The 24,139-nt window shown below is 43.5% G+C and overlaps 1 protein-coding gene across 2 annotated transcripts in view; it reads left to right on the plus strand.

The window, feature by feature from the left end:
- KCNH5 (potassium voltage-gated channel subfamily H member 5) overlaps positions 1-24,139 on the plus strand; it is a 427,923-nt gene that overhangs the window by 114,547 nt on the left and 289,237 nt on the right. For both annotated transcript variants that reach the window (XM_070065063.1, XM_017349345.3), the window contains exon 7: positions 7,987-8,413. In XM_070065063.1, the coding sequence (XP_069921164.1) occupies positions 7,987-8,413 (427 nt within the window). The remainder of the gene's footprint in view (positions 1-7,986; positions 8,414-24,139) is intronic.

Genomic DNA, 24,139 nt, shown 5'->3' on the forward strand with positions numbered 1-24,139 from the left:
AGGATATTAGCATCACACAAGTGAGAAAACCAAATCATGAACTCATGACTTTGGCAGGGTCGCAGGATCAGAGAAGAGAGAATTACTAAGTAGGTACATTCTGAGCCCTGAGGCACTGTGAGTGGTGAGAACTCAGGATCTGAAAACCTACTGCAGATGCAGAAGGGAGGGGCTGAGACTCAGTCCTAGGGCTGAGTGACTGGGTAGATAATGATAAAGAACTGAACTGGGGAGAGTGAAGGAGGATTACTGTTGTCTTTTGGAAACCTCTATAACCATGGGAAAATCCTTATGGAAGTGTGTAGCAGGAAATTGGCTAGTGGTTGGTGTCGCTCCCCCTCTTCGTGGAGGAGCGACACTGGACCCTGCCTACGCTTCATATCCGAGTCACGGCACCATTATGTCGCTCCCCGTCTTCGTGGAGGAACGACACAGGACCCTGCGCTGTTCTTTTGTCTGCTTGGCCCTCCCCGGGTTTGCTGCTGGTTCTTCCCGGGTTGGCTACCATCCCTTCCACCTCCGTGGAAGGGCAGGCCCCCCTGCCACTTTCCCCACTTCCGCGGGGGAGCGGCACACCGCCGGCCGGCTCTCTCAGGGGCTGCACAGGTGTTCCTCAAGTGTTCCTGGTGCATGTTGTCTCTCTCCTCCTTTATAGTCCTCTTCCACCAATCCCAACTCTGCTACCCACACGCCGAGTACGTTGCTCTCCTCCAATCAGGAGCAGGATCAGCTCCTGCAGGTCATCACTCAAGCTGGCGAGAGGCAGCTGCGTAGAAGTTGTTACTCCCTTCTCAGCGCCATATTGTGGGAGAGCAGATGCATAGAATAAGTCTTAATTCCAGTAACAGTCTAGTCCGAGTTGCTCCCCACAGTTGGAAACTCAGAGAGAGAGCTTTTTGGTTTGTGCTGAGAAGTGGACCTGTGCATTATACATGTGAAGATATTTCATTTTTGTACAATGCCACATTTTATTTGTTTTAATTCTTTTTGAAGAAATTTTATTCATACAAAAAGAACAGATTTTATGCATTCCACACAGTTCCAAGGAGACAAGCACACTTCCATCACTCCCATGCCTCCCCCAATGCCTTCCCCCCCTCCCCACTCTTCATCAGTTTTTGCAAAGCAATCATGTTAATCCACTCTATATTCAGAGGCTTAATTAACCCCTAATAACAATATTCAACAAGTAAAAAGTAGGGAGACCACAGTTCCACATTATTATAAACAAGAGCTAAAATAACAATCATATTCCAAAAGGACCATTTAATTCCTATACATATTTTGGTATTCTGTATGTGCCACATATGATATTTATGTTTTTGAGACTGGCTTTTTCAACTAAGCATAATAGTTTCCAGTTATATCAAATTTGCTTCAGAAGACAGGACTTCATTCTTCTTATGGCTGAGTAGTAATCCATAGTATATAATTACCACATTTTCTTTATCCAGTCATCAGTTAATGAACATCTGTGTTGATTATACATCTTAGCTGTTGTGAATTGAGCTGCAATAAACATGGGGCTACAAATAACTCTTTCAAATGCGGATTTCATTCCTTTGAGTAAATTCCCAGAGTGGGATGAGTAGGTCTGGGAAGAACATCATTCGTATTTGATTGGGATCACATTGAATCTGTAAATTGCTTTTGGTAGTATGGACATTTTGATAACCAATCTATGAACATGGGAGTCTTTTTGCATTTTTTGGTGTTGTCTTCTATTTCTTTAATGTTTTGGAATTTTCATTGTAGAGATCTTTCACATCCTAACTGATTCATTGTGATGCAATGATTTTGAACAGCCCTTGTCTTGACTGTTGAGGAGCAGTGTTTTTTGTGTTTTTGTTTTTGTTTCATTTTTTCTTCATGCATTATATTATTTGTTGAACTCTCTACTTAGTGTAGGGTTAATCTTATAAGTATACAGTTAACTGAAAATTGATCTTTGTAAAATATAAGAATGGGAAAGAGAGAGAGGAGGAAGAAGGGTGGGAGTATGGGTTGCAGGGAGGTAGGATGGGAAGAATAACTATGTTCCTACATTTGCATATATGAAATGCATGAAGTTGTGTTACTTAAATAAAATTTAAAAATTTATTTCAAGGTATTTATTTTTTTGTTGCTATTGTGAATGAGACTGATCTTAGAAGTTCTTTCTCAGACATGGCATTGTTTTTTAACATAAATGCTATCATTTTTTGTGTGTTGATTCTATATCCTGCTAACTTTACCAAACTCTCTTATTGGTTCCAATAGTCTCTTAGTGGAGTCTTTTAGTTTCACTCTTTATATGATCATGTCATCTGCAAACAGGGATAATTTGACTTCCTCTTTTACAATTTGTATTCCTTTGATTTCTTTTTCTTGCCTAATCACTTTGGCTAAAATTTCCAGAACTGTATTGAATAGCAATGGTTAATATGGGCATTCTTGTCTGGTTCTAGATCTTAGTGTAATGCTTCCAGTTTTCCCCATTCAGTATGATACTAGCACTGGGTTTGTCATATAATGCCTTTATTGTGTTGAGGAATGTTCCTTCTATACCCAGTTTCCTTAAGGTTTTCATCATGAAAGGATGTTGTGTTTGATCAAATGCTTTCTCTGCATCTATTGAGCTAATCATATGGCTTTCATTCTTCAGTTTGTTAATGTGCTATCTCACATTTATTGACTTGTGTATGTTTAACCATCCCTGTATACCAGGGATAAATCCCACTTGCTCTGAGTGATTGATCTTTCCTGATGTGTTATTGAATTCAATTAGCTAGTATCTTGTTGGGGATTTTTGCATCTATGTTCATCAGGATATTGGTCTATAGTTCTTTTTCTTTGTCATATCTTTTTCTGGTTTTGGAATTAAGGTGATGCTGTCCTCAAAAAAGGAATTTGGGAGGATTTCCTCCCTTTAAATTGTTTTGAGTAATTTGAGAATTTTTGGAATTAGTGCTTCTTTGCAAGTTTGGTAGAATTCAGCAATGAAGCCATCTGATCCTGGGCTTTTCTTTGTTGGGAGGGATTTTTTTTTTGACAGGCAGAGTGGACGGTAAGAGAGGTAGAGACAGAGAGAAAGGTCTTCCTTTACCGTTGGTTCACCCTCCAGTGGCCGCTGTGGCCAGTGCACTGTGGCTGGCACACTGCACTGATCCGAAGCCAGGATCCAGGTGCTTCTCCTGGTCTCCCATGTGGGTGCAGGGCCCAAGCACTTGGGCCATCCACCACTGCACTCCCGGGCCACAGCAGAGAGATGGCTTGGAAGAGGGGCAACCGGGACAGAATCCAGCACCCCGGCCGGGACTAGAACCCTGTGTGCCAGCGCCACAGGTGGAGGATTAGCCTATTGAGCTGCGGCACTGGCGGGAGGGTTTTTATTACTGATTCAGTCAATCTCTGTCTTGGTTAATGGTCTGTTAATGTTTTCTTTGTCTTGATGACTCAATTTTGGTAGATTGTATGTGTTCAGAAATCTATCTGTGTCTTCTATATTTTCTGATTTTTGGCATCTAGCTGTACATAGCCATTCCTGATGATTCTTTTTATTTCTGTGGTGTCTGTTATTATACCTCCTTTTTTATCTTTGATTTTATTAATTTTGGGCTTCTCTTTCCCCCTTTTTTGGTTAGGTGGGCCAGTGTTGTGTCACTATTGTTTATTTTTTAAAAAAAGCAGCTCTGCTGGCGCTGCGGATCAATAGGCTAATCCTCTGCCTTGGGGCGCCGGCACACCGGGTTCTAGTCCTGGTCAGGGAGCCAGATTCTGTTCCGGTTGCCCCTCTTCCAGGCCAGCTCTCTGCTGTGGCCAGGGAGTGCAGTGGAGGATGGCCCAAGTGCTTGGGCCCTGCATCCCATGGGAGACCAGGAGAAGCACCTGGCTTCTGCCTTCAGATCAGCGTGGTGCGCTGGCCGCAGTGTGCCGGCCACAGTGGCCATTGGAGGGTGAACCAACGGCAAAGGAAGACCTTTCTCTCTGTCTCTCTCTCTCACTGTCCACTCTGCCTGTCCAAAAAAAAAAAAAAAAAAAAAAAAAGCAGCTCTTCCTTTCACTGAGTTTTGTATCCTTTTGTTTATTTCTTCTCTAGGTTTAATTATTTCTTTCCACCTACTAATTTTGGATTTGTTGTTGTTTAAATAGGACCATAAGACATATTGATAGAGCATTTATTTGATGCCTTTCCAATTACTTGATGTAGCACCAATTGCTATAAACTTCCTTCTTAATACTGCTTTTGCTGTATTCCATAAGTTTTTTATGCTGTGTTGACATCTTCATTTGTTTCTAGGAATTTTTTGATTTCTCTTTTGATTACCTCTATGACTCACTGTTTTCAGGAGTATGTTGTTCAGTCTCCATGTATTTGTATATGTTCTAGAGATTTCTTGAGTTGTTAATTTTCAGCTTCATTCCATTGTGGTCAGAAAAGATACATGGTATGATTTCAATTTTTTGGAATTTAAAGCTGAGACTTGCTTTATGGCCTAGCACATGGTCTATCCTAGAGAAAGTTCCATGCACTCATGAAAAGAATGTGTATTCTGTAACTGCAGGATGAAAGGATCTGTAGATACCAGTTAGATTCACTTGGCCCATAGTGGTAGATTAACTCTGTTGTTTCTTTGTTGATCTTTTGTCTGGTTGATGTGACCATTGATGTTAGTGGGATGTTGAAGTCCCGCATTATTATTGTATTGGAGTCTATCTCGCTTTAGATCCATTAACATTTGTTTAAATAGCCTGGTGTCCTGGTATTGGATGCATAATATTTATTATGGCCACATCTTCCTATTGAATCCATCTGTTAATCATTACATAATGCTCTTATTTATTTTAATAGTTTTTGTGTTGAAAGTCTATTTTTTATATTAGGATGGCTATACCTACTTGTTTTTGCTTTCCTTTAGTGTGCAATATCTTTTTCCATCCTTTTACTTTTAGTCCATGTGCATTTTTGTTGGTGAGGTTTGTTCGTTGTAGGCAGCTTATAGATGGGTCTTATTTTTTAAATCCATTCATCCAGTCTGTATCTTTTAGTGGGAGAAGTTAGGCCATTTATATTCAGGGTTATTACAGATAAGTAATGACTTGTTCCTACCATTTTTCAATAAATATTTCTATTGTTTGCTTTGGATTTCCTGTGTACTTTTACTAGGAGATTTTCTGCCTTCACATTCTTTCATAATGATGACTGTTATTTTCTATTTCTTGTGTATCATATCCTTAGGAATCATTTGTATGGCTGGACAAATTGTGGCAAATTTTTTCAATTTGTTTGTTTTAGAAGGTCTTTATTTTACCTTCATATATAAATGAGAGCATTGCAGGGTACAGTATTCTGGGTTGACAGTTTCTTTCTTTTAGGACTTGGACTATTTCTCTTTATTCTCTCTTATCTGTAGGGTTTCTGATGAGAAATCAACTGTTAGTCTAATTTGGCATCCTCTGAAGGTAATCTGGCATTTCTTGCATGTATATTTTAGCATCTTTATGTTTTACTGTTGAAAGTTGGACTATGATGTGTTGTGGTGAAGATCTTTTTTGATTGTATCTATTAGGAGTTCTGTGTGCTTCCTGTACTTGGATGCCCCTTTGTTTCTCCAAATTTAGGATGTTTTCTTTTTTTATTTTGCTAAATAAGCCTTCTAATCCATTCTATGTTTCCACGCCTTCAGGAGGTCCTAAGATATGTACTTTTGGTTATTTGATAGTATCCCATAACTCTTGAACACTATTTTCAGTTATGCTAAACTTTCTTTCTTTCTTTCTTTTTTTTTGTCTATTTCAAGTATTCCCAAAGATTTGTCTTCAAGGTTGGATATTCTTTCTTCTCTCTCATCAAGTCAGTTCTTGAGGTTTTCCACTCTGTTTTCTGTTTGATATATTGAATTATTCTTTTCTAATATTTCTGTTTTATTTCTCTTCAAAATCTCCTTCTCTTGGTAAAAATTTTCATCTCTATCATGTATGAATTTCTTTTTCTGTGCATCTGTTTTCAGAGAAAAGAATTCAAGTGGAAATAACTTTACTTTGTTCTATTTATAAAAAATTTTTATTTGTTTGAAAAGCTGAGGGAGACAGAAAGAGAGATCTCCCATTTGTCGATTCACTCCCCGAATGCTTGCAACAGGGTAACAGATGGGAACAAAACCGCGAGCTGGAATGTGGGTGGCTGGGACCCAAATACTTGAGACATCACCTGCTGCCTCCCAGGGTGTACCATTGCAGGAGGCTGGAATCGGGAGCAGAGAGGCTTGAAACAAGCCCTCCTGGGTGGGATGCAGGAGTCCCCAGTGGACTCAGCCACTGTGCCAATGCCTGTTCTTTCTATGCAGTAAACATAAATCCTACAATTTCTTCACAAACTTGAGCTAACTAGAAAACAATATCTACAGCACTATTGTTTTCGTTTTTAAATTGAATTCTGAGTTCCTCATGCGTTTCAGAGCAGAAGCAAAGCATGTTTATGTTAATGTCCCCAGAGTTTAACTCAAAGCCCAGCATATCAAAGTGCTCGATAAATACTTGTTTTTGTATTTCTTTTTCACGACTACCCAGTTCCATTTGTGAGGCTTTCTTGTTCTCTTTAATCCTCCTACCTTTCAACATCACAGGTCACCAGATTACAGCAGTTTGTCATTTACGCTTTACTAATCCTACTCTTTTTAACTGCCTTTTCTTCCAAGTGTTCAAGTGAGATGAGAATTTATCTTAAGTCTGCAGTGGAAGCCACAGCAGTTGAGGGTTACATTTGCTGTAGAGACCAATCTAAGAAAAGTGACGTTGAGGCAGAAAGCAAGCTAGCAGAATAATTCTGCAGCCTTTCTACCTCCAAAAGATCTTTTGTTTCTATTACTTTGTTCTCTTTAAAATTTTTCTTCTGAAAAATGTTCAAAGTGTAGTACTATTAGGGTCCGGTATCACAAAATCAATGCAGTCTTGACCTTGTTCACCTAGCCATGTCACAACTGGAGTCTTGTTAATGGCGCACACATTCTACTGCACCAACCAATGTGTACCTGATGATCAGAACCAAGCTCAGAGTTCAGTTGGACTCCCTGTCCACCCCCTGGGAGTCAGAATTAGCAGTCAGGGATTAGATTTGTTTTGGAGGTGATGATCAGATGAGAGTCTCCCTGGATCACCGCTCTATCTTTCCTCCTTGCCTATTCTGGGATTTGCCCCAGGAATGCATTTGTCCTCCCTCCTCAGGTGAACCGTCATATGCTTCCAAAACCGTAACTATGGGACTTTTGTTGACTGAAGAAAAGCCATACTATGCTTTCATTTGGATAATGCTTTATTTGGCATTTTTTAAAAAGCTTCTCTACGTATTATGAATTTTGTTGCTGCTCTTTTCTTTGTTGCTGGAGGGAGATTGGATTTCCTGGGCTATGCACCCATTCTAGGTTCAACTCTGTTCGCTTTTTCCAAGCTCTGCAAATTTAGTGCTTATCCTGATGGTGGCAGGTGGTAGTGGGATCAGCCATGATATTTTCTCATTCTTCCCATGTGCACAGAAATAGTTTCTATTTGCTTGTCAGTAAGACGCTGCTTCCTTTTCCTGAAGTTTTGCTGTTTGTAGCTATTTTAAAGTAAGAAATAAAAAAAGAAAAGTTTCAGAGCAAGGAAAAAATTTTGTAGGGAGAAGAAATAAAAGGTTGGACTCTGTTATTCCTATTTCTGCACTCTGTGCATGTTGTATTGAGAAGTTTTCTCCTTTGGTTATTCAGTTTTCCCTCTGTGCCATTTAGGTGTCTGCTTTAATAGACCATTGTTTTATCTAATCATCCATAAATAGCCTATCTCTGGATGTGAAAGAATCTCCATTTTTAATAAAATGATTGTCAGTTCAGCTTTTTCTCTTAAGTCAGAGCTATGTCATGGGCGTGTTCTTAGTCTACAAATGAGTGACCGAGTTCATGATGGTGAGTCATTGTATTGTTTCCCCAGCCTGTTTCTGTTCTGAAAGTGTCGTTTTTTCCTTTCATTCAGGGAATCAGCAGTCTGTTCAGTTCTTTAAAAGTGGTGCGTCTCTTACGACTGGGCCGTGTGGCTCGGAAGCTGGACCATTACCTAGAATACGGAGCCGCGGTCCTCGTGCTGTTGGTGTGCGTGTTTGGACTGGTGGCCCACTGGCTGGCCTGCATCTGGTACAGCATTGGAGACTATGAGGTCATCGATGAAGTCACCAACACCATCCAGATCGATAGCTGGCTGTACCAGCTGGCCTTGAGCATTGGGACTCCCTATCGGTACAACAGCAGTGCGGGAATATGGGAAGGAGGACCCAGCAAGGACTCACTGTATGTGTCCTCACTCTACTTTACCATGACAAGCCTTACAACCATAGGATTTGGAAACATCGCTCCTACCACAGATGTGGAGAAGATGTTCTCAGTGGCAATGATGATGGTTGGCTGTAAGTATCTCTTCTTTTCCTATTTAAAAAGGGCTGCTCTTGGCGATTTTCTTGGCTCCCATCTCTGATACGATTAAAATGAACTAATGTGTCATCAGAAAGGCGTTTAACCCATTTCATTTGCAATTGATTTAGTTTTAATTCAGCCTTAGAAAGTAAAAATGCAAATAATAGATTTTACTCTTTAAAATGGATTAGCATGTGAAAAACAGTATGGATAGGGTGGTCCAAACTCAGAATGGAAACTCTGCCATTTAATCCTGTTATTCATAGTTGTGCCTGGCAGAGCTCTCCCGAAGAATGTCTAGACAGGCAGCGTCTGGCATGTTCCATAGGTCTCCTTGGCATTGGATTCAATTAGTTCCAAAAAAACCATACAGAATCTGATGTGAGATACATAGGTTAGAAAATATTCTTTGAAAGATTTATTTATTTATTTTGAAAGTCAGAGTTACAGAGAGAGAAAGAGAGAGAGAGAAAGAGAGAGTGTGAGAGAGAGAGATTCTGTCTACTGATTCGCTCCTCAGATGGTTGCAATGGCCAGCACTAGGCCAGGCCAAAGCCAGGACCCAGGAGCTTCATCTGAATCTCCCACATGGGTGGCAGGGGCCCAAACTCTTGGGCCATCTTCTGCTGCTTTATGCAGGCCGTTAACAGGGAGCTGGATTGGACGTGGAGCAGCTGGGACATGATTCGGCACCCATATGGGGCACTGGTGTTGCAGGTGGTAGCTATACTTTAGCTCTTACAAAATATTTTAATTAATAACTGAATTCCTGAATAAAACTTGATCTGCTTGATCTTGGGATACATTTTTATATAGTTTTTTTTACCGTTAAGACTAGTAAGAACTCTCTAGGTTGACTGTGTGCCTAGTGGAGAGAATGAGAAGATTAGTAAATAGCCCACTTGGCAGTGACAGGTGTTTGGGGTTTAGCGTGCATCTCTGAGTGCCACATGCCTTCATCTTGGAAGCAGAGGGTCCCACGCAGGAGTCCAAAACCATGTTCTCTGCACTCACACTGAGACTGAATGGCCTGGGAAGGCCAGAACATTAGAATAACATTAAGAACATTTTTTTTATTTTAAAAAATATTTATTTGAAAGGCAGAGTTAGAGAGAGAGAGAGAGAAAGAGAGAGAACTTGGGCCATAGAATGTCAGCATCCTGGATCTGAGCAGGCCAGTTTCAGAGTTCCAAATGTCTGAAAACTGCTGGAGCCTCGGCAGGAGCAGTAGTTTTGCATCCGTCTCTGGTACTCCCTCATGTGACGCAGCAGCAAGAATGCACAGGTGCTGTCTGTCAGTTCGAGCTTGAAATTGGTGGGAGAGTGGGGATTCCAAGTGTTGTCTGCTCCAGAGGCTTTCGGGAAGAAAATGTTCTCACAAACACATGGAAATTCCAGTGATTACTTAATTTATTTTTTATGTACTTACATACAACGAGTGACAAGATATATTGCCAAAATGTTTTGCAGATTCAAGAAGACAGCAATGTGTCAGCTTACTATTTAACAAATTTTTTTTTTTAAATATTTGTGGTGGGGGGAGAAGAGAGAGAGAGAGAGAGAGAGAGAGAGAGAGAGAATATGAGAATCTTCCATCCCTGAGTTCACCTTATCTTGGTCTCTGGTGAAGATACCTGCCAGGAAAGTGAACACTCTCAGAGTGTTGTGGGAGCCCTGGTGAGCCTAACTATCCTGTCTTCCTTTGTGGATGTAGCTGGGCTGCCACAACCTTACATTTGTCTCTAGGCTTGTTGTTATAAGTTCTAAGAAGATAGTGGAAGTATCAACAGTCCTTTCTCCAATTGTTTTGTATCATCTGCTTTCCAAATCTACCTGTGTTGGAAATTTTCACATAGATTCGGTTGAGTTTTCAAAGCTTCGTTAGATTCAGAGTTGGCTGCATCCCTTCTCTGTTTCATGTATGGGTAATTGTACTTGGTCAATCTAGATGTCTTTCTCTTTCTTTTTCTTCTCTGCAGTTCTCTTGATTTAAAGATGAAGAGCTGGTTTTAAAGTTGGTCTTTTTGCTTCCCTGAGTTTCTTCTACTTCCTTTCAACACCTGAGCCGTAGTTATCTATTTACATTCTGACGTCTTCTTGCCTGTTGACTTTGGTTTCTCTTTTATGCTTCTGAATAAGTCAGGTTTTTATAGTCAGACCATTCCAGGGAGAGGCCTGTTAGTGTCCTTCCTAGTCCTTGGGTTCTTGGTAATTTCAAGGCATATTTCATTTGAAACAACCCCAGCATATTAAAGGAATCTATCTAGACTCATGAAGTACTGTAGTAACTTTGTGTAATTGCAAAATTTATTAGGTACACATACAAAAAATATCAACCAAATGTCGACATTGTAGCTGTTTGTAATCTTCATAACATGTTTTACTCTATACGAATACCAAGGAAAACCAATAACAACAAACCACTCGTGTTATCAGAACTGTGTGTGGTATCTGCCATAGCCAGGGATTTAGTGTTGTGTGTGTGTGTGTGTGTGTGTGTGTGTTAGGGGTGGGCAGTGCAGGAGGGAAGGATTAAAGAAAAGAGTGAGAAAAAAATAGAAATATTTTTGCTTTCAGCTGTGGGATTCAGGTCAGTCTGTGCTAGCTTTGTGGGGTGCACCATTTGTGAAAATGTATATTGGTAAGTTGATGGAGATACCCACTACAGCTACTTTATAGAGAAAAAAAAAATCACTACTTGTACATAATAGCCTCTTTCTTGGAGAAAGTCATCTGAAATTTCCATGCTTTCCAGCAAAATGCAGGAGTCTCAGTGGCCGCCATCCTGTCATGGCCTTTCCTGTCTGATTCAGAGGCTCTTGCCACCTTAACGCTAAATTGCTTGTGCGTTCTGTCTAGGAATTTGGCCTCAAAGTTCTCCCTCTTGATATCAGATGAATCTTGCAAAGTATTATGGCTGTGATTCTCCCCTCCCATCTCAGTCGTTTGATTGTGGCCTCCAGATTTCTCCCGAGAGCAGGACCACAGGTAGTTCTTTGTCTGCTATCTGGACATCTCTTCAACTTGAGTCTTTGCTTCCCACACTTGCCCAGTGTGGAGAAGCCTGGTCAGATTCCCACGCAGGAAGGGCTGCTTGGTTCTTGGGCACACCTCTGCGTTCTGCACGGCAGATTTTCCCCTTCGTGGCTTGGCAGCCTTTATGCCTCACATGACCTCCGTAGCTCTGCGACAACCATTACTTCCCCATCGTAGTAGTGCCCTACGCATTGCTCTGTGCCTGTCCACTCGCGAATGAATCCAGCTGCTGTGCTGACATTCACAGAATTCACTACCGAAGGACTCTGTGACATGGAATATTTTCTCGATGTAGTTCAACAGCAGTTGCGGAAAATAGCATGTAATTTTCTTTTTTTTTTAGATCAAGATGTGGGTAATCTCTTTGCTAATTTGCTCAGTAAATACTTAATGATGCCTTCTTGAAATATTTTCTAATCCATTTCATTTACATAATCTTATTATTGAGCCCTTAATAATATTCTATTTTCCAAAGATTAGCAGACTGACTAATTTTGCTGCTACTCAGAAAGTACCTTAGTATACTGATGATTTGTTTTGATGGCTATGAAACAAAGGAATATGAATACGGAATTTTTCTAACATGATTATCCTCTTGTTAATATACTTTTATGAAACCTCTTCTAAGGATTCATCAAGAAAACAATTATTTAGTTATTTCTTTATTACTAAATTATCACATAAATCATCTTTCATTTGAATCCAGTCATATAAAGAACTCCACATTTGCATCTTTTATTACAATTAAAAAGAAACATATAAAATAAAAATGTGAGTTACACATAATTCTTTGCCATAAATAATTTATATTCAATCATAATTGCTCTCTCTCCAAATATGTGTTTATATTTGTTTTAATACTCTACTTAATACATCATTAAACATGTAGACGGCATATGTCAAAAGGCTTCGAAGGTTGGATTTTGGGTTTTCATTTCACTTAAAAGCGTTGTTGCTCTTTCCGGCTTTAGTTTTTATGTTGATGCAGCCTGGCTAGTGTGATCTGTGATGATCAGAAACGGGCATCTGCTGTGATGCCAGGCAAACTGCATCTGAAGAAGTAAGACAAAGCAGAACCAAAAACTATAAATATGAAAATTGCAGAGTGTTAGTTGGTAGACAGGAAATCCAGTCATAATGATGCCAATTTGCAATTTTCAAATAGGATGTAATTGATGATAGCTTAAACAGTCTAAAAACTTGCTGTAATTGACTGGTACGGTTTATAGTGCAGCAGACAAATGGTTTAGCACATTTACAAGGATAGCAGGACCATCTGCCAGTGGGATGTGTGTGAAGGGAAATTTCAATCTCCTTGTGGGTGGTTAAGCACCACAAGGGAGCGTTTAGTTACACACTGGTCATCCAGCATCCTGCAGCGGAGACCAGTGCCACACAGCCTATCTTCAGGTCGATGAGCTCATTGAACATCCTCTGTGGGATTCTGATAGAAGCCACATGGAGATGATGCCTTCCCCCACCCCCCACCGGCTCTTCTCCATAGGAAGAGGAAGTAAATGTAAGACGGCGAGCCCCAGAGATTGGAAGGATACAGAACAAGTTGGGAGTACAGATCTCTGTGACCTTAGAGTCTTTAAATCTATGTGAGTTTCAGTTTTTTTTTTTTTTTTCAGCTGTGAAATACAGGAGTTGAAATAAATGGCTTTTTAAGGTTCTATTCAAGGCTAACATTCTATAGGGCTGTAAGCCCAGGAGTGCAGTTATGTCACTGTCCATGGAATGGAGTTTGTTTGGAGATGAGGTTAATATGGAAATGAGGTGGTGTTAGAATGATCCCAGGGCTTCTCAAGCCCAGGGCCTTCCTTGTTTTAGGGAGAACAAGGTGTGGATGCTATGGGAAGTGTTCAATAAAGAGTTGAGAGGAAAACTCGGGAATATTATGCAGAAAAGAGAACATGATTTTGGAAGGTGCTGTGTTCTAAGTATGGGCTAAGGGAGTTTCCCAACAGTTCTTCTGTTGGAGGCTTGGTCCCCTGTGGTGATGGAGTAGGTTAAGGGGCTTTTAAGAGATGGGGCTGCCAGCGCCATGGCTCACTTGGTTAATCCTCCGCCTGTGGCGCCGGCATCCTATATGGGCACTGGTTCTAGTCCCGGTGCTCCTCATCCAGTCCAGCTCTCTGCTGTGCCCCAGGAGTGCAGTGGAGGATGGCCCAGGTCCTTGGGCCCTGCACCTGCATGGGAGACCAGGAGGAGGCACCTGGCTCCTGGCTTCGGATCAACGCAGCGCCGGCCATGGCAGCCATTTGGGGAGTGAACCAACGGAAGGAAGACCTTTCTCTCTCTCTCTCACTCTCACTTTCTGTAACTCTACCTGTCAAATAAATTAAAAAAAAAAAAAAGGGAGAGAGAGAGATGGAGCTTAGAGGGAAGAAATTCGGTCATGGGGAGCACTGCTCTCAGAGGGAATGAATCAGTTCACATCAGACCCTGGTCATTTCCCCCAAGTGGGTGGTTAAAAATTCAGCAAGGCTTGCTTCCTCCACCTTCTGGGTTCCTGCCTCACCACTTGTTCCTTCCGCTTATGATCCCTGCATTGTGACGCCGTCTGCCGTGAGGTGCCATTCCATGGAACCTGCTGTACCATGAGATACGTGAGCTTTTCTTTATCCATTCCCCAACCTCGGGTAATTTGTAACACCCAAGGAAGACACACTAACTAGAAGAGATGGAGTGTTTTATTGTGTAGGAATTAGGTAGGCAGGAAGACTGGAAGGCGCCTGTTTCAGGGTGAAGGGTCTTTGCACCGTGCCCAGCAGGAACTCAGAAAGGTGCTTGGCCTACGTGGGCATCGGGGAGGCTTTACTGTGACTTGCTACCCTTCCCAAGCTTTCAGCACCTTCTTCTACAGCTCTTCATAAGTGATGGCAGGTGATTCAAGTATGATGTTAAGCTGTATGTTAAAATTTCTCCGCCCTTGGTATTGTGGTACAGGTAGGAAGTGGAGTGTGAACATGCTGATTTGTCATTTCTGGTTTTAGTTTTAGCCAGATGGAGAGATCTTTAAGTCTACTGTTTATTTTGGAAACTGGGTCAATTCTTTGTGTCGGCTTTACCCCAGCTTGTATAAAATACTTCTTTTTTCTTTTCTTTCCTTTAATGAGCTGAGTATCCTGTGAGCAAAAATATTTTGTGGATCCCAAAGTTCTGGGTTATAGACATTTTTTATGGTTTAGTAGTTCAGGTATATAGTTCAGGAGCTAGAAACAGACTGTGTGATGTTCACTTTATTCCCTGTTTCTTATTCAAAGTAGAGCTTGTATTTTTTGCAGGATGTTCTTTTATATCCATGTTTCTTTTTCTGCTGAACCACATTTTCACAAAGCCTCTCAGATTCTGAAAAGGTTGAGCTTTTCCAGAAAACAACAGGGCATTTTTTCAGTGGTCTATTAAGTAGGTGGAACACTTGGCAAGGGTCTTGTTCTCTGGAACTTCCCTGTGTCCTTGCATGGTTCAAAGTTATTAAATTCGTTCAGCATTGTGCTGGGTGTCATTGAAAGGGTTTGTATTCGGGAGACAGTGAATACGTCCTGGTTTTCCCTGAGCTTGTGATGTGGTGAGAGTGTCAGCTGAGAAAATCGCTGACCATCCCTCTCTCTACCCCATGCTCTTCAGTCCTGTCCCCATACACATCTGCATTGCAGAGTCTTTCTCTGCCTGCACCTTTACCTCCTCCCCTCTTTCTGCTGTGAGTTAAGAGCTAAGACTTTGAGCAGGGGAGGAAGTTGGACTTATAAGGCTGGGGCCTGTGCCTTCCTGCTCAGCATTGTATATTTAGTGCAAACATTGTCTTCTATTTTATAGTTACTCTAGAACATACATGGAATGAATGCATGACAAACGTTCACCTAGCTCAGCCTCAGAGAGTGCAGGAAGCTTTCTTGGAGGAAGTGACTCTTGAGCCCAGAGTACAAAACCAAGGAGGTAAAGGAAACAAGACTTAGGTGCTTTTCAGTAAAGTGACCATCTGTGCCTATGAGGGGATCTGAAAAATGTCCATGGAAAAAAAAATGCGTACCTTTCAAAATTTGTTGCACCGAAAAAAAAGTTATCTTTTAAAAATTACAAAAAGGTATTTATTTATTTGAAAGAGAGGGAGGATGGGAAAGAAAGAGAGAGAGACAGAGACAGAGAGACAGAGACAGAGAGAGAGAGAGAGAATTTTCCATCCACTGGCTGATTCATTCTCCAAATGCCATCAACAGTCAAGACTGGGCCAAGCTGAAGCCAGGAGCTGGTAACTCAGTCTGTGTCTTCCACGTGGATGGCAGGGACTTAAGTTCTTGATCCATCACCTGTTAGCTTCCAGGACACATATTAGCAGCAAGCTGGAACTGGAAGCAGAGTTGGGATTCAAACTCAGGTGCTCTGATAAGGGATGTAGATTTCCAAAATGGTGTTTTAACTGCAATGCTAAAAGGCCACCCCTTGTCTTTTAATTTTTCCCATGAACTGTTTGAAGAACTCTTGTTTGAAAAACAAAGGAATGAAATGGCTTGGCCTTTAATAATGAACCCCTTGCATTTCACTTTGCCTTGAGTGGAAAGTAGAGGGGGATGAGGATAAGGAGTTTGTGTTATTCTAGAAGTTGTGGGATAAATAAGAAGCATTTGAGTCTTCGATGTGGAATATGGCTTGGAGAAGATAAAAGCTGTGGGAAAAGATGTGACTTACGAGGCTGTTGCAGTGATCCAGCAAGATGTAACCTGAAATGGAGCTAGATGGAAGTGAATACGGGTTTGGAGTTGACAGACATTTTGTTTTAATTTTTGTTATTAAATAATCAATTTGTTTGAAAGGCAGAGCAACAGGAAAAGAGGGAGAGACAGAAGAGTTATCTTTCCTATACTGGTTCACTCCCCAAATGGCTGCAACAGGTGGGTCTGGGCCAGGCTGAGCCAAGAGCCTGAAACTCTCTCTTTGTCTACCACACAGATAACAGGGGCCCAAGGACTTGAGCCACCTTCCACTGCCTTCCCAGGTGCACTAGCAGGAAGCTGGATCAGAAGCTGAGCAGCTGAGAGTAGAACTGGTGCTTCAGTTTAGGAAGCCAGTGTCACCCACACCATCACAAGGACACCCACAATAAATCCTTGCTCCCATCCCCACTGTAAAGGACCAACAGTAACTGTTTCAGGCTTCATGAGCCCCAGGTTTGCCGGCACCTACTTCTGCTGCTGGAGTGCTAAGGCAGCCATAGACAATACACATGCAGGGATTCCAAAAGCCCAAGGAAAATGGCTTTACAAAGAAGTTCATTTTAGTGCAAAAAATGCTGAAGTTGTAGGCAAGAGGACTCTTTTAAAAAGTTCGTGGATATTGTATGTTATAAAAAAAGCCACATGGATAGAGCCAGTGATGTGGTATAGCGAAGAAAGCCACTGTCTGTGATGCTGGCATCCCATATGGGCGCCAGTTCAAGTCCCAGCTGTTCCACTTCTGATTCTACTCCATGCTAATGTGCATGGAGTGGCAGTGGAAGATGGCCCAAGTGCTTGGGCCTTTGCAACCACATGGGAGACCCACAAAAAACTCTTGGCTCTTGGCTTCGGCCTGGCCCAACCTCAGCAGTTGGGACCATTTCAGGGAGTCAACCAATGAATAGAAGACTTCTCTCTCTCTCTTTCTGTCTCCTTCCCCTCCACCCCCACCCCCTCACCATAACTCTGTGTTTCAAATAGATAAAGTCAATCTTTTTAAAAAAAAGGAAAAAAAGAAACATTTGGAGGTTTCAAAAATTTTTGCACCAAAATAAACAACTTTTAGTTCAGTTTTCCATGAACTTTTTGAAGTGCCTTGGTAAATGAGCATGCCTGATGTCCCTATTAAACATTAGAGGTCTTACTTATGTATTTAGCAGGCAGAGTTACAGAGAGAGAGAGAGAGAGAGCGAGCGAGAGCCATTCAACCTTTAAACAGATGGCAGACAAAAGTTGGAACATGGTCTATAGTTTCATAGTCTGTGAAGATGGTAGACTTTGTAGTCAGACAAACTTGAGTTCCATGTTTTCCTTTGTTACTTATTAGGAATTCACAGTTTATCTAAACTATCATGTGTAAAATGGAGATTGTAGTCCATGCATTACAGAGTGATTCAGAATACCCAGAAAGAGATTATATGCAAATTGATGAAAAAATGTCAGTGTTGTGATTGGTGAAGGAACGAATATGTCTGTTACAGTAGAAGGAGAACTTTGAAAGGACTTGGGGATTTTTGGAAAATTCTGCTGAATGAATGGTGAAGTTCTGTTGTTAAAATTTATTTTATTTGAGAGAGAGAGAGAGAGAGAGAGAGAGAGAGAGAGGTTTCTATACCTGGTTTACTCTCTAAATGCCCACAGCAACCAGAGCTGGACCAAGCTGAGTCAGGATTCTAGAACTCCATCTGGGTATCTCAGGTGGGTGGCAGCGATGCAAGTACTCGAGCCATCATCTGCTACCTCCAAAGGTGCTCATCAGCAAGAAGCTGGATCCTAGGTCGAGCCAGGTCTTGAACCAGGCATTCCATTATAGGACGTGGGCATCCCAAGTGACTTCGTAACCACTGTGCCAAAAGCCTGTCTGAGTGAAGCTCTTTTTTAAAGCGGGAAAGAAGGAGCAGGTGTTACTGAAGGAAGTGGGTAGTTTTCTGCTCCCCCCAGCGGGTCGTTCATTCAGTGGGAGATGTTGGTCTGAGATCCAGAGTTGCGAGGCGTGGAGAGGTCTCTGGGAATCTCAGTGCATAGAGAGGAACCAAAGTGGAGGCACAGGAAGAGTGAAGTGGCCAAGGTGCACACTTTTGGAAGCAGAGCCACAGAGGGACTAGAACTCAGCAGGGAGGCGGGGCTCTGGAGAGAGAGTCTGTTGCCAACAACAGGTGAGAGGACTTCTTCAAGGAAGAAGGGGGAACCACAAGATAATTTGGACGGCTAGTTCCAAGAGATCTGCTGTCGTTTGGTGGTCACTGGTGCTGGCTATGAGTAGTTCTACTGAGCAGCTGAGGGGGAGGGAGTCATATAGGGAATTCCTGGGACCAAAACCAATTTTTTTCTATATGAAGGAAAATAATTTTGTTACTTATTAACCCAGTGGAGGTAGATTATACTATTATATTTGCTAATTACTGCTAGCTTTTTTTTTTTTTCTGAATCAACTTTCAGGTTCAACAGAATATGTTTACATTTGATTATTTGGCACATAACCCTTACATAAAGTTCTTCTTTTGCATTATAAAATAGACATTAAGATTGACTTGAAGAGAAGTTCTTAGGAGATTTCACTGGCCAGGACTGTTGCTGTGGGTTAAGCCACTGCCTGCGGTGCCAACATCCTATGTGAGCACTGGTTCAAGTCTAGGCTGCTTCACTTCCCATCCAGCTCCCTGCCAATGTGCCTAGGAAAGTGACAGAGGATGGTACAAATTCTTGGACACTGCACCAATGTGGGAGACCTAGATGAAGCTCCTGGCTCTTGGCTGTGGCCTGGCCCAGTCCCAGTCTTTGTAGCCATTTGGGGAGTGACTCAGCAGATGGAAGGTCTCTCTCTCTCTCTCTCTCTCTCTCTCTCTGTGTGTGTGTGTGTGTGTCTCCCTCTGTCTCTCTGCCTTTCAAATAAATAAGTAAATTAAAAAAAAATCTCACTGGTTAAGAAGAGATATCTTAGTCAGAGGAGAATTTTCTTTACTGATGACTAAGATTGTTGGTTGATCTCACAAATTTAGTTTTGATTCCTAACAAAATGTGCAGTGCCCAGGCAAGAGTGCTACCTCACAGGTGAGGCTGGTTTCTGCTGGAAGAGAAACAGAGGGGACTTGCATGATTAGTACAGTTTTATGCCGTTCTGGGCATGATGTGTCTCCAGCAAAACTCATCGTGAAATTTTGTTGCCACATAGTACTGGGAGCTGGGGATTTTAAGAGGAATTGTCTTTTTTTGGAGGAGACTTCGTTCTCATGGGAGTGGGTTAATTCTCAGGAGAGCAGGCTGTCATACGCAGTTCAGCTCCTCCGTCTGTCTCCTGTCTTCTGCATGCACCTGCTTGCCACTCTCAAATGTGCTTCTTAGATAATGGTGTCTGCTGTGTCAATGAGGCGCTCCCCAGATGAAACTACACAAACTTGAACTTCCCTGCCTCTGGAACCAGGAGATGCATAAACCGCCTTTCTTTATAAACTGCCTAGTCTGAATTATCTTGCCACAGCTCTGGAAAACAGACTAAGCCTTGTGGTATTAAGGATCATGGACATCATTTTATTTGTTCTCAAAAGGAAATTTTGAGAAATTTTTCACAGGTTTAAAATACATAAGTGAATATATTTATCACTTGCTAAAATGCATGTTACACTAAAAGGCCTTTATAAGCATGAATTTTTGGTGTGTTTAGAGAAGGTTTTTTTTTTTGGTGCAGTTTCTAAGCCAGTCCCTAAGTGATTGCTTCTTGTTTTTTTGTTTTAAGATTTATCTTATTTCTTTGAAAGACAGAGTTACAGACAGAGGTAGAGAAAGAGAGAGAGGTCTTCCATCTACTGGTTCATTCCCAAATGGCCACAACAGCTGGAGCTGTGCCAATCTGAAGCCAGGAGCCAGGAGTTTCTTCAGTCTCCCATGTGGGTGCAGGGGGCTTGGACCATCCTCTGATGCTTTCCAAGGTTCATTAACAGGGAGCTGGGCCGGCGCCGCGGCTCACTAGGCTAATCATCCGCCTGCACCCTGGGTTCTAGTCCCATTTGGGGTGCTGGATTCTGTCCCCGTTGCCCTCTTCCAGTTCAGCTCTCTGTTGTGGCCCGGGAAGGCAGTGGAGGATGGCCCAAGTGCTTGGGCCCTGCACCCGCATGGGAGACCAGGAGAAGGCACCTGGCTCCTGGCTTTGGATCAGCACAGTGCGCCGGCCGTGGCGGCCATTTGGGGGGTGAACCAACAGAAGGAAGACCTTTGTCTTTGTTTCTCTCTCACTGTTTAACTCTGCCTGTCAAAACAAACAAACAAACAAAAATAAAAAACAACAACAAAAAACCAGGGACTGGATTGGAAGTAGAGCAGCCAGGATGTGAACCAGTGCCCATGTGGGATACTGGCGCTACAGGCCGGGCTTTAACCCACTACACCACAATGCTGGCCCCAAGTGATTGCTTCTTGCCTACTTATTGAACATTTATAAATTGTGCTGAGACGGTGTGTCTAGGAAGTCAGGTGCCAGGCACGCAGTGCCAGCTTTGGGTTGTGTGTAGGTAAGATCTCTTTGGGATGAGAACTATATCCAAGATGATACTGAGGAAATGCAGAAAACTTTAAAAATTCTCTTTGAAGCTAGTTATAGCTACCCTTTTAGAAGCTAGTTCTATAGCTACCTTTTTAGATCCTATCTTCTTTCAAGTTGAAATTATTTTTAACAACCCTGAAACGTCTCGATCTGCAAAGATCTAATTTAGGAGGCTCCCTGATTTAAAATAAGTGCAAGGCAAGGACGCTTAAGTTCATGCGTCTGTTTGAGCATTGGCAAAGAAGACAGGTCTAGGACTGGCCTCCCTGATGAGCCTTTATTACAGGAATCGTAGATGTTGGGATCTTTTCTTACACTGGGCTGCTGGTGAGCTTGCCTATCAGTTTCTTGAGAAAAGACCACAAAGGACCTGACCGAAGTATGTCCCCCAACTTCCTTCCTTCACGAGAGAGAGCCCAGATGGGGCTCTCTTTCCTCCTATCCGTACTCTGATACCCTAAGTTCTTTCACCCCCTGGCCTTTTGCTGCATCAGGCCTTAACAAATATCCCCCAGGGTCGCCAAACCATAGCTGGAGCCAGGGACACAGCCCTGGGCACAGGAGCCACTGATGTGCAGGGCTCAGCATCCCATTTAGCTGCTGCCCCTCTCACAGCTCTTCCTGTGGGGTGATACGCTTTCTCTGTGTGCCTCTCCCGTGGCTGTGACCGCCTTCCCTCAGTTCAGCTAATGGCCTTTCTTCTGCTTCTCTCAAAAAGAAGAGGGTAACAGGGGCGGATGTGCTCGTCTGCTCTCACAAAGGAGGGGCGGAGAAGGCACTGAGGCAGCCCCGGCCTCACGGGCGCAATGAAGTGGCTTTGATTCTGAGTCAGGGGGGAGACTCGGGCCAGACACTGGCTTGGTTTGTTCTGTGCCGTCTAGAAAGATCCATAAGGCTGCTGAGTGGAAAACAGACTGTCAGGGGTCGAGGCTGGAAGAAAGCAGCCAGGTTCATAAGCGAGGTGCGAGAAGAGGTGGTATTTAGAATTCTCTTGGTCGTAGGACCAACAAAACCAGGAGGGGCAGAGAGGACAAAGTCTGGGTTCATTTAAGGGTTTTGGTACAAGCCGCTGCTGCGCTGAGTTGAGGATGGCCATTTGTCAAGTGGACAGTTTATGAGTCCTGTGGACTGGTCCGGGGCAGAGATTTGCCTTGGACTTAACGATTTTCTTCCCTCCATCTCTTTGCCCTTGTTTGTGTTGTTCACTTCTCTTTCTCCTGCTTCTTTCTCATCAGCCCGTACACAGACCCCCACCTCTTCAGGCCTGACACCGCACGTCGGTGAATAAAACACTGGGCCCAACCTTGCATCCCCTTTTCACCTTCTCAGCTATTGGTTCTGCCCCCTTGGCGCTTCCTAGGTGTGTGTCTTCACCACCTTCTCTCCGCTCGCTGCCCACTGGACATGTGCTTCTGCCCCAGTGCTGCCCCCTCAGCTGCGTTTGCCGGATTTCACAGAAGACGCTTCTTCGTCCGCGTGGAAACAGCCTCCTTTGCTCTTCCCGGATGTTTCTGTCTCTTGCTCTTTCTTCTCTGCTTGCTTTGCTGGTTCACGTTACTCCTTCCCTTCAGTACTGAAAACTGATCTTGCAAGCGAATTGTTGGAAGATCACGGGCAGTACTCCTGAGAGAGGAGCAGTGTTTCCCACCAGGAGTGCTTTAGTGGGAACCAGCCAACTCCCACACGCCTCCACACCTCCTCCCGGAGTCTCACTCTTCCAGATCCTGCTTTGTGTGTGTTTAGCTCCAGGGGCCTCTCTAAAGGCTGTTAAGTCGGTAGCCCCATTAGTGTAGTAGCAGAGACCAAGCTTTAAACTGGCTCACTGTGTGAAAAATGAACCCACCTAAGACCACTGACGCACCAAAAGACAGACTCAGAAACAAGAAGGAAGCAGAAACCAGGTGTTTATACCTCCTCCCTCCCTAGTGTGGAGAGCGGTGACCAGCTGGTGAAGCAGGCCGGGAACTCGGGCATTCAGCTCCTGCCAAGCAAAGACCCCGTCCCCCTGATTCCCAGGGTGGAGCCACACGGGAGGTACCAGGTGGATCCAGACAGCAGCTACGGAGCAGTTGGGTAATAAAGGAACGGGTACCCAGACCAGCTGCTGGGCAGATGAGAAGGGGTGTGGGGACCGGCTGGGGTTAGGAGACGGGGCATCACAGGGAGGGGACTTGTGGTGAGAGTGATACCTGGAGGGGCGCTTTTGACAATGGTTGGTTCAGGCTGATGGCAGGAACTGGTGTGGACAGAGGCCCTATGGTTACTGATGACAGATATGGTTGGGGGCATCAGTTACCAAAAAAGGGCAAAGTGTAAGATCTATGCAGCAAGCTCGGCAGTTCACCTGCTTTGGGGTTTTCCCCCTGGCTCCCTACACGCCTGGGACCTCCTTTGCAGATGGGCACCAGGCCCTGGCATCATGGCTGTACTATGGCTAAGCTAAATTCTTAGGAAAATACACCACGGAGCCACTTCTTACAAGTGTCACAGCAGAGAAGGGGCTGCTGGTGCTGCAGAGTGAGAGGCGACGTGAGAAGCCTGGTGCACAGCTTGGCAGGCAGGGGTGGGAAGAGGCTTGAGTGACAGTGGCAACTGCAAGAGACCCTGCAGGAAGGGCTCTGGGTTCCTTCATAGCTCTGTGGAGGGGAAACTGAGGGAGAGGGAGAGGGAGAGGGGAAGGAGGAAAGGGAGGGAGAGGGGTCTTTCATCCGATGACTCACTCCCCAGTTGGCCGCAATTGCTGGAGCTGCGCTGATTTGAGGCCAGGAGCCAGGAGCTTCCTCCAGGTCTTCCACGAGGGTGCAGGGTCCAAGGACTTGAGCCATCTTCTACTGCTTTCCCAGGCCATAGTAGAGAGCTGGATTGGAAGAGGAGCAGTGGGGACTAGAACTGGTGTCCATATGGGATGCCGGAGCTTCAGGCCAGGGCATTAACCTGCTGTGTCACAGCGCTGGGCCCCCATTCTTTAATTCTTCATCTGTTTATGGTGTACTTCTTCACCTCAAATCAGAGCCCCGACAGAAGTGAGTTTCTCTGGGTCAAGTGTGCATCCCTGCTGTAGCAGGAGCAGAGTAGGTGCTCAATAAATTCTTTGGGCGCAATGGATAGTTTGTGATTCTCTGTATTTGAAATGCTGTGATTTCAGAGCAAAGCAAAATGACACCAGTTCTCCCACCTGGGGTTCTTCAGAGTCGGTTTATATTTTGACACACCAGACCTTAGATGTGTGAACATGTCTAGAACAGCGCTAACTTGGTGACACACTCCCTGCTTGCACACCTTTCTCAGTGCCCTTGACTGCTGGATCTGACCTACAGTGGTCCGAACCTCTCCGTTTGCACATCCCAGACTTGTGAACGGGAAGGAAGCAGGGTACACCCCACTGCTTTGGGATTGCCCCTCAACCTGTGCTAAGTTCCTTTTTTCAT

The sequence above is a fragment of the Oryctolagus cuniculus genome, chromosome 20, assembly GCF_964237555.1.
Source record: "Oryctolagus cuniculus chromosome 20, mOryCun1.1, whole genome shotgun sequence".
NCBI classification, from domain to species: domain Eukaryota; kingdom Metazoa; phylum Chordata; class Mammalia; order Lagomorpha; family Leporidae; genus Oryctolagus; species Oryctolagus cuniculus.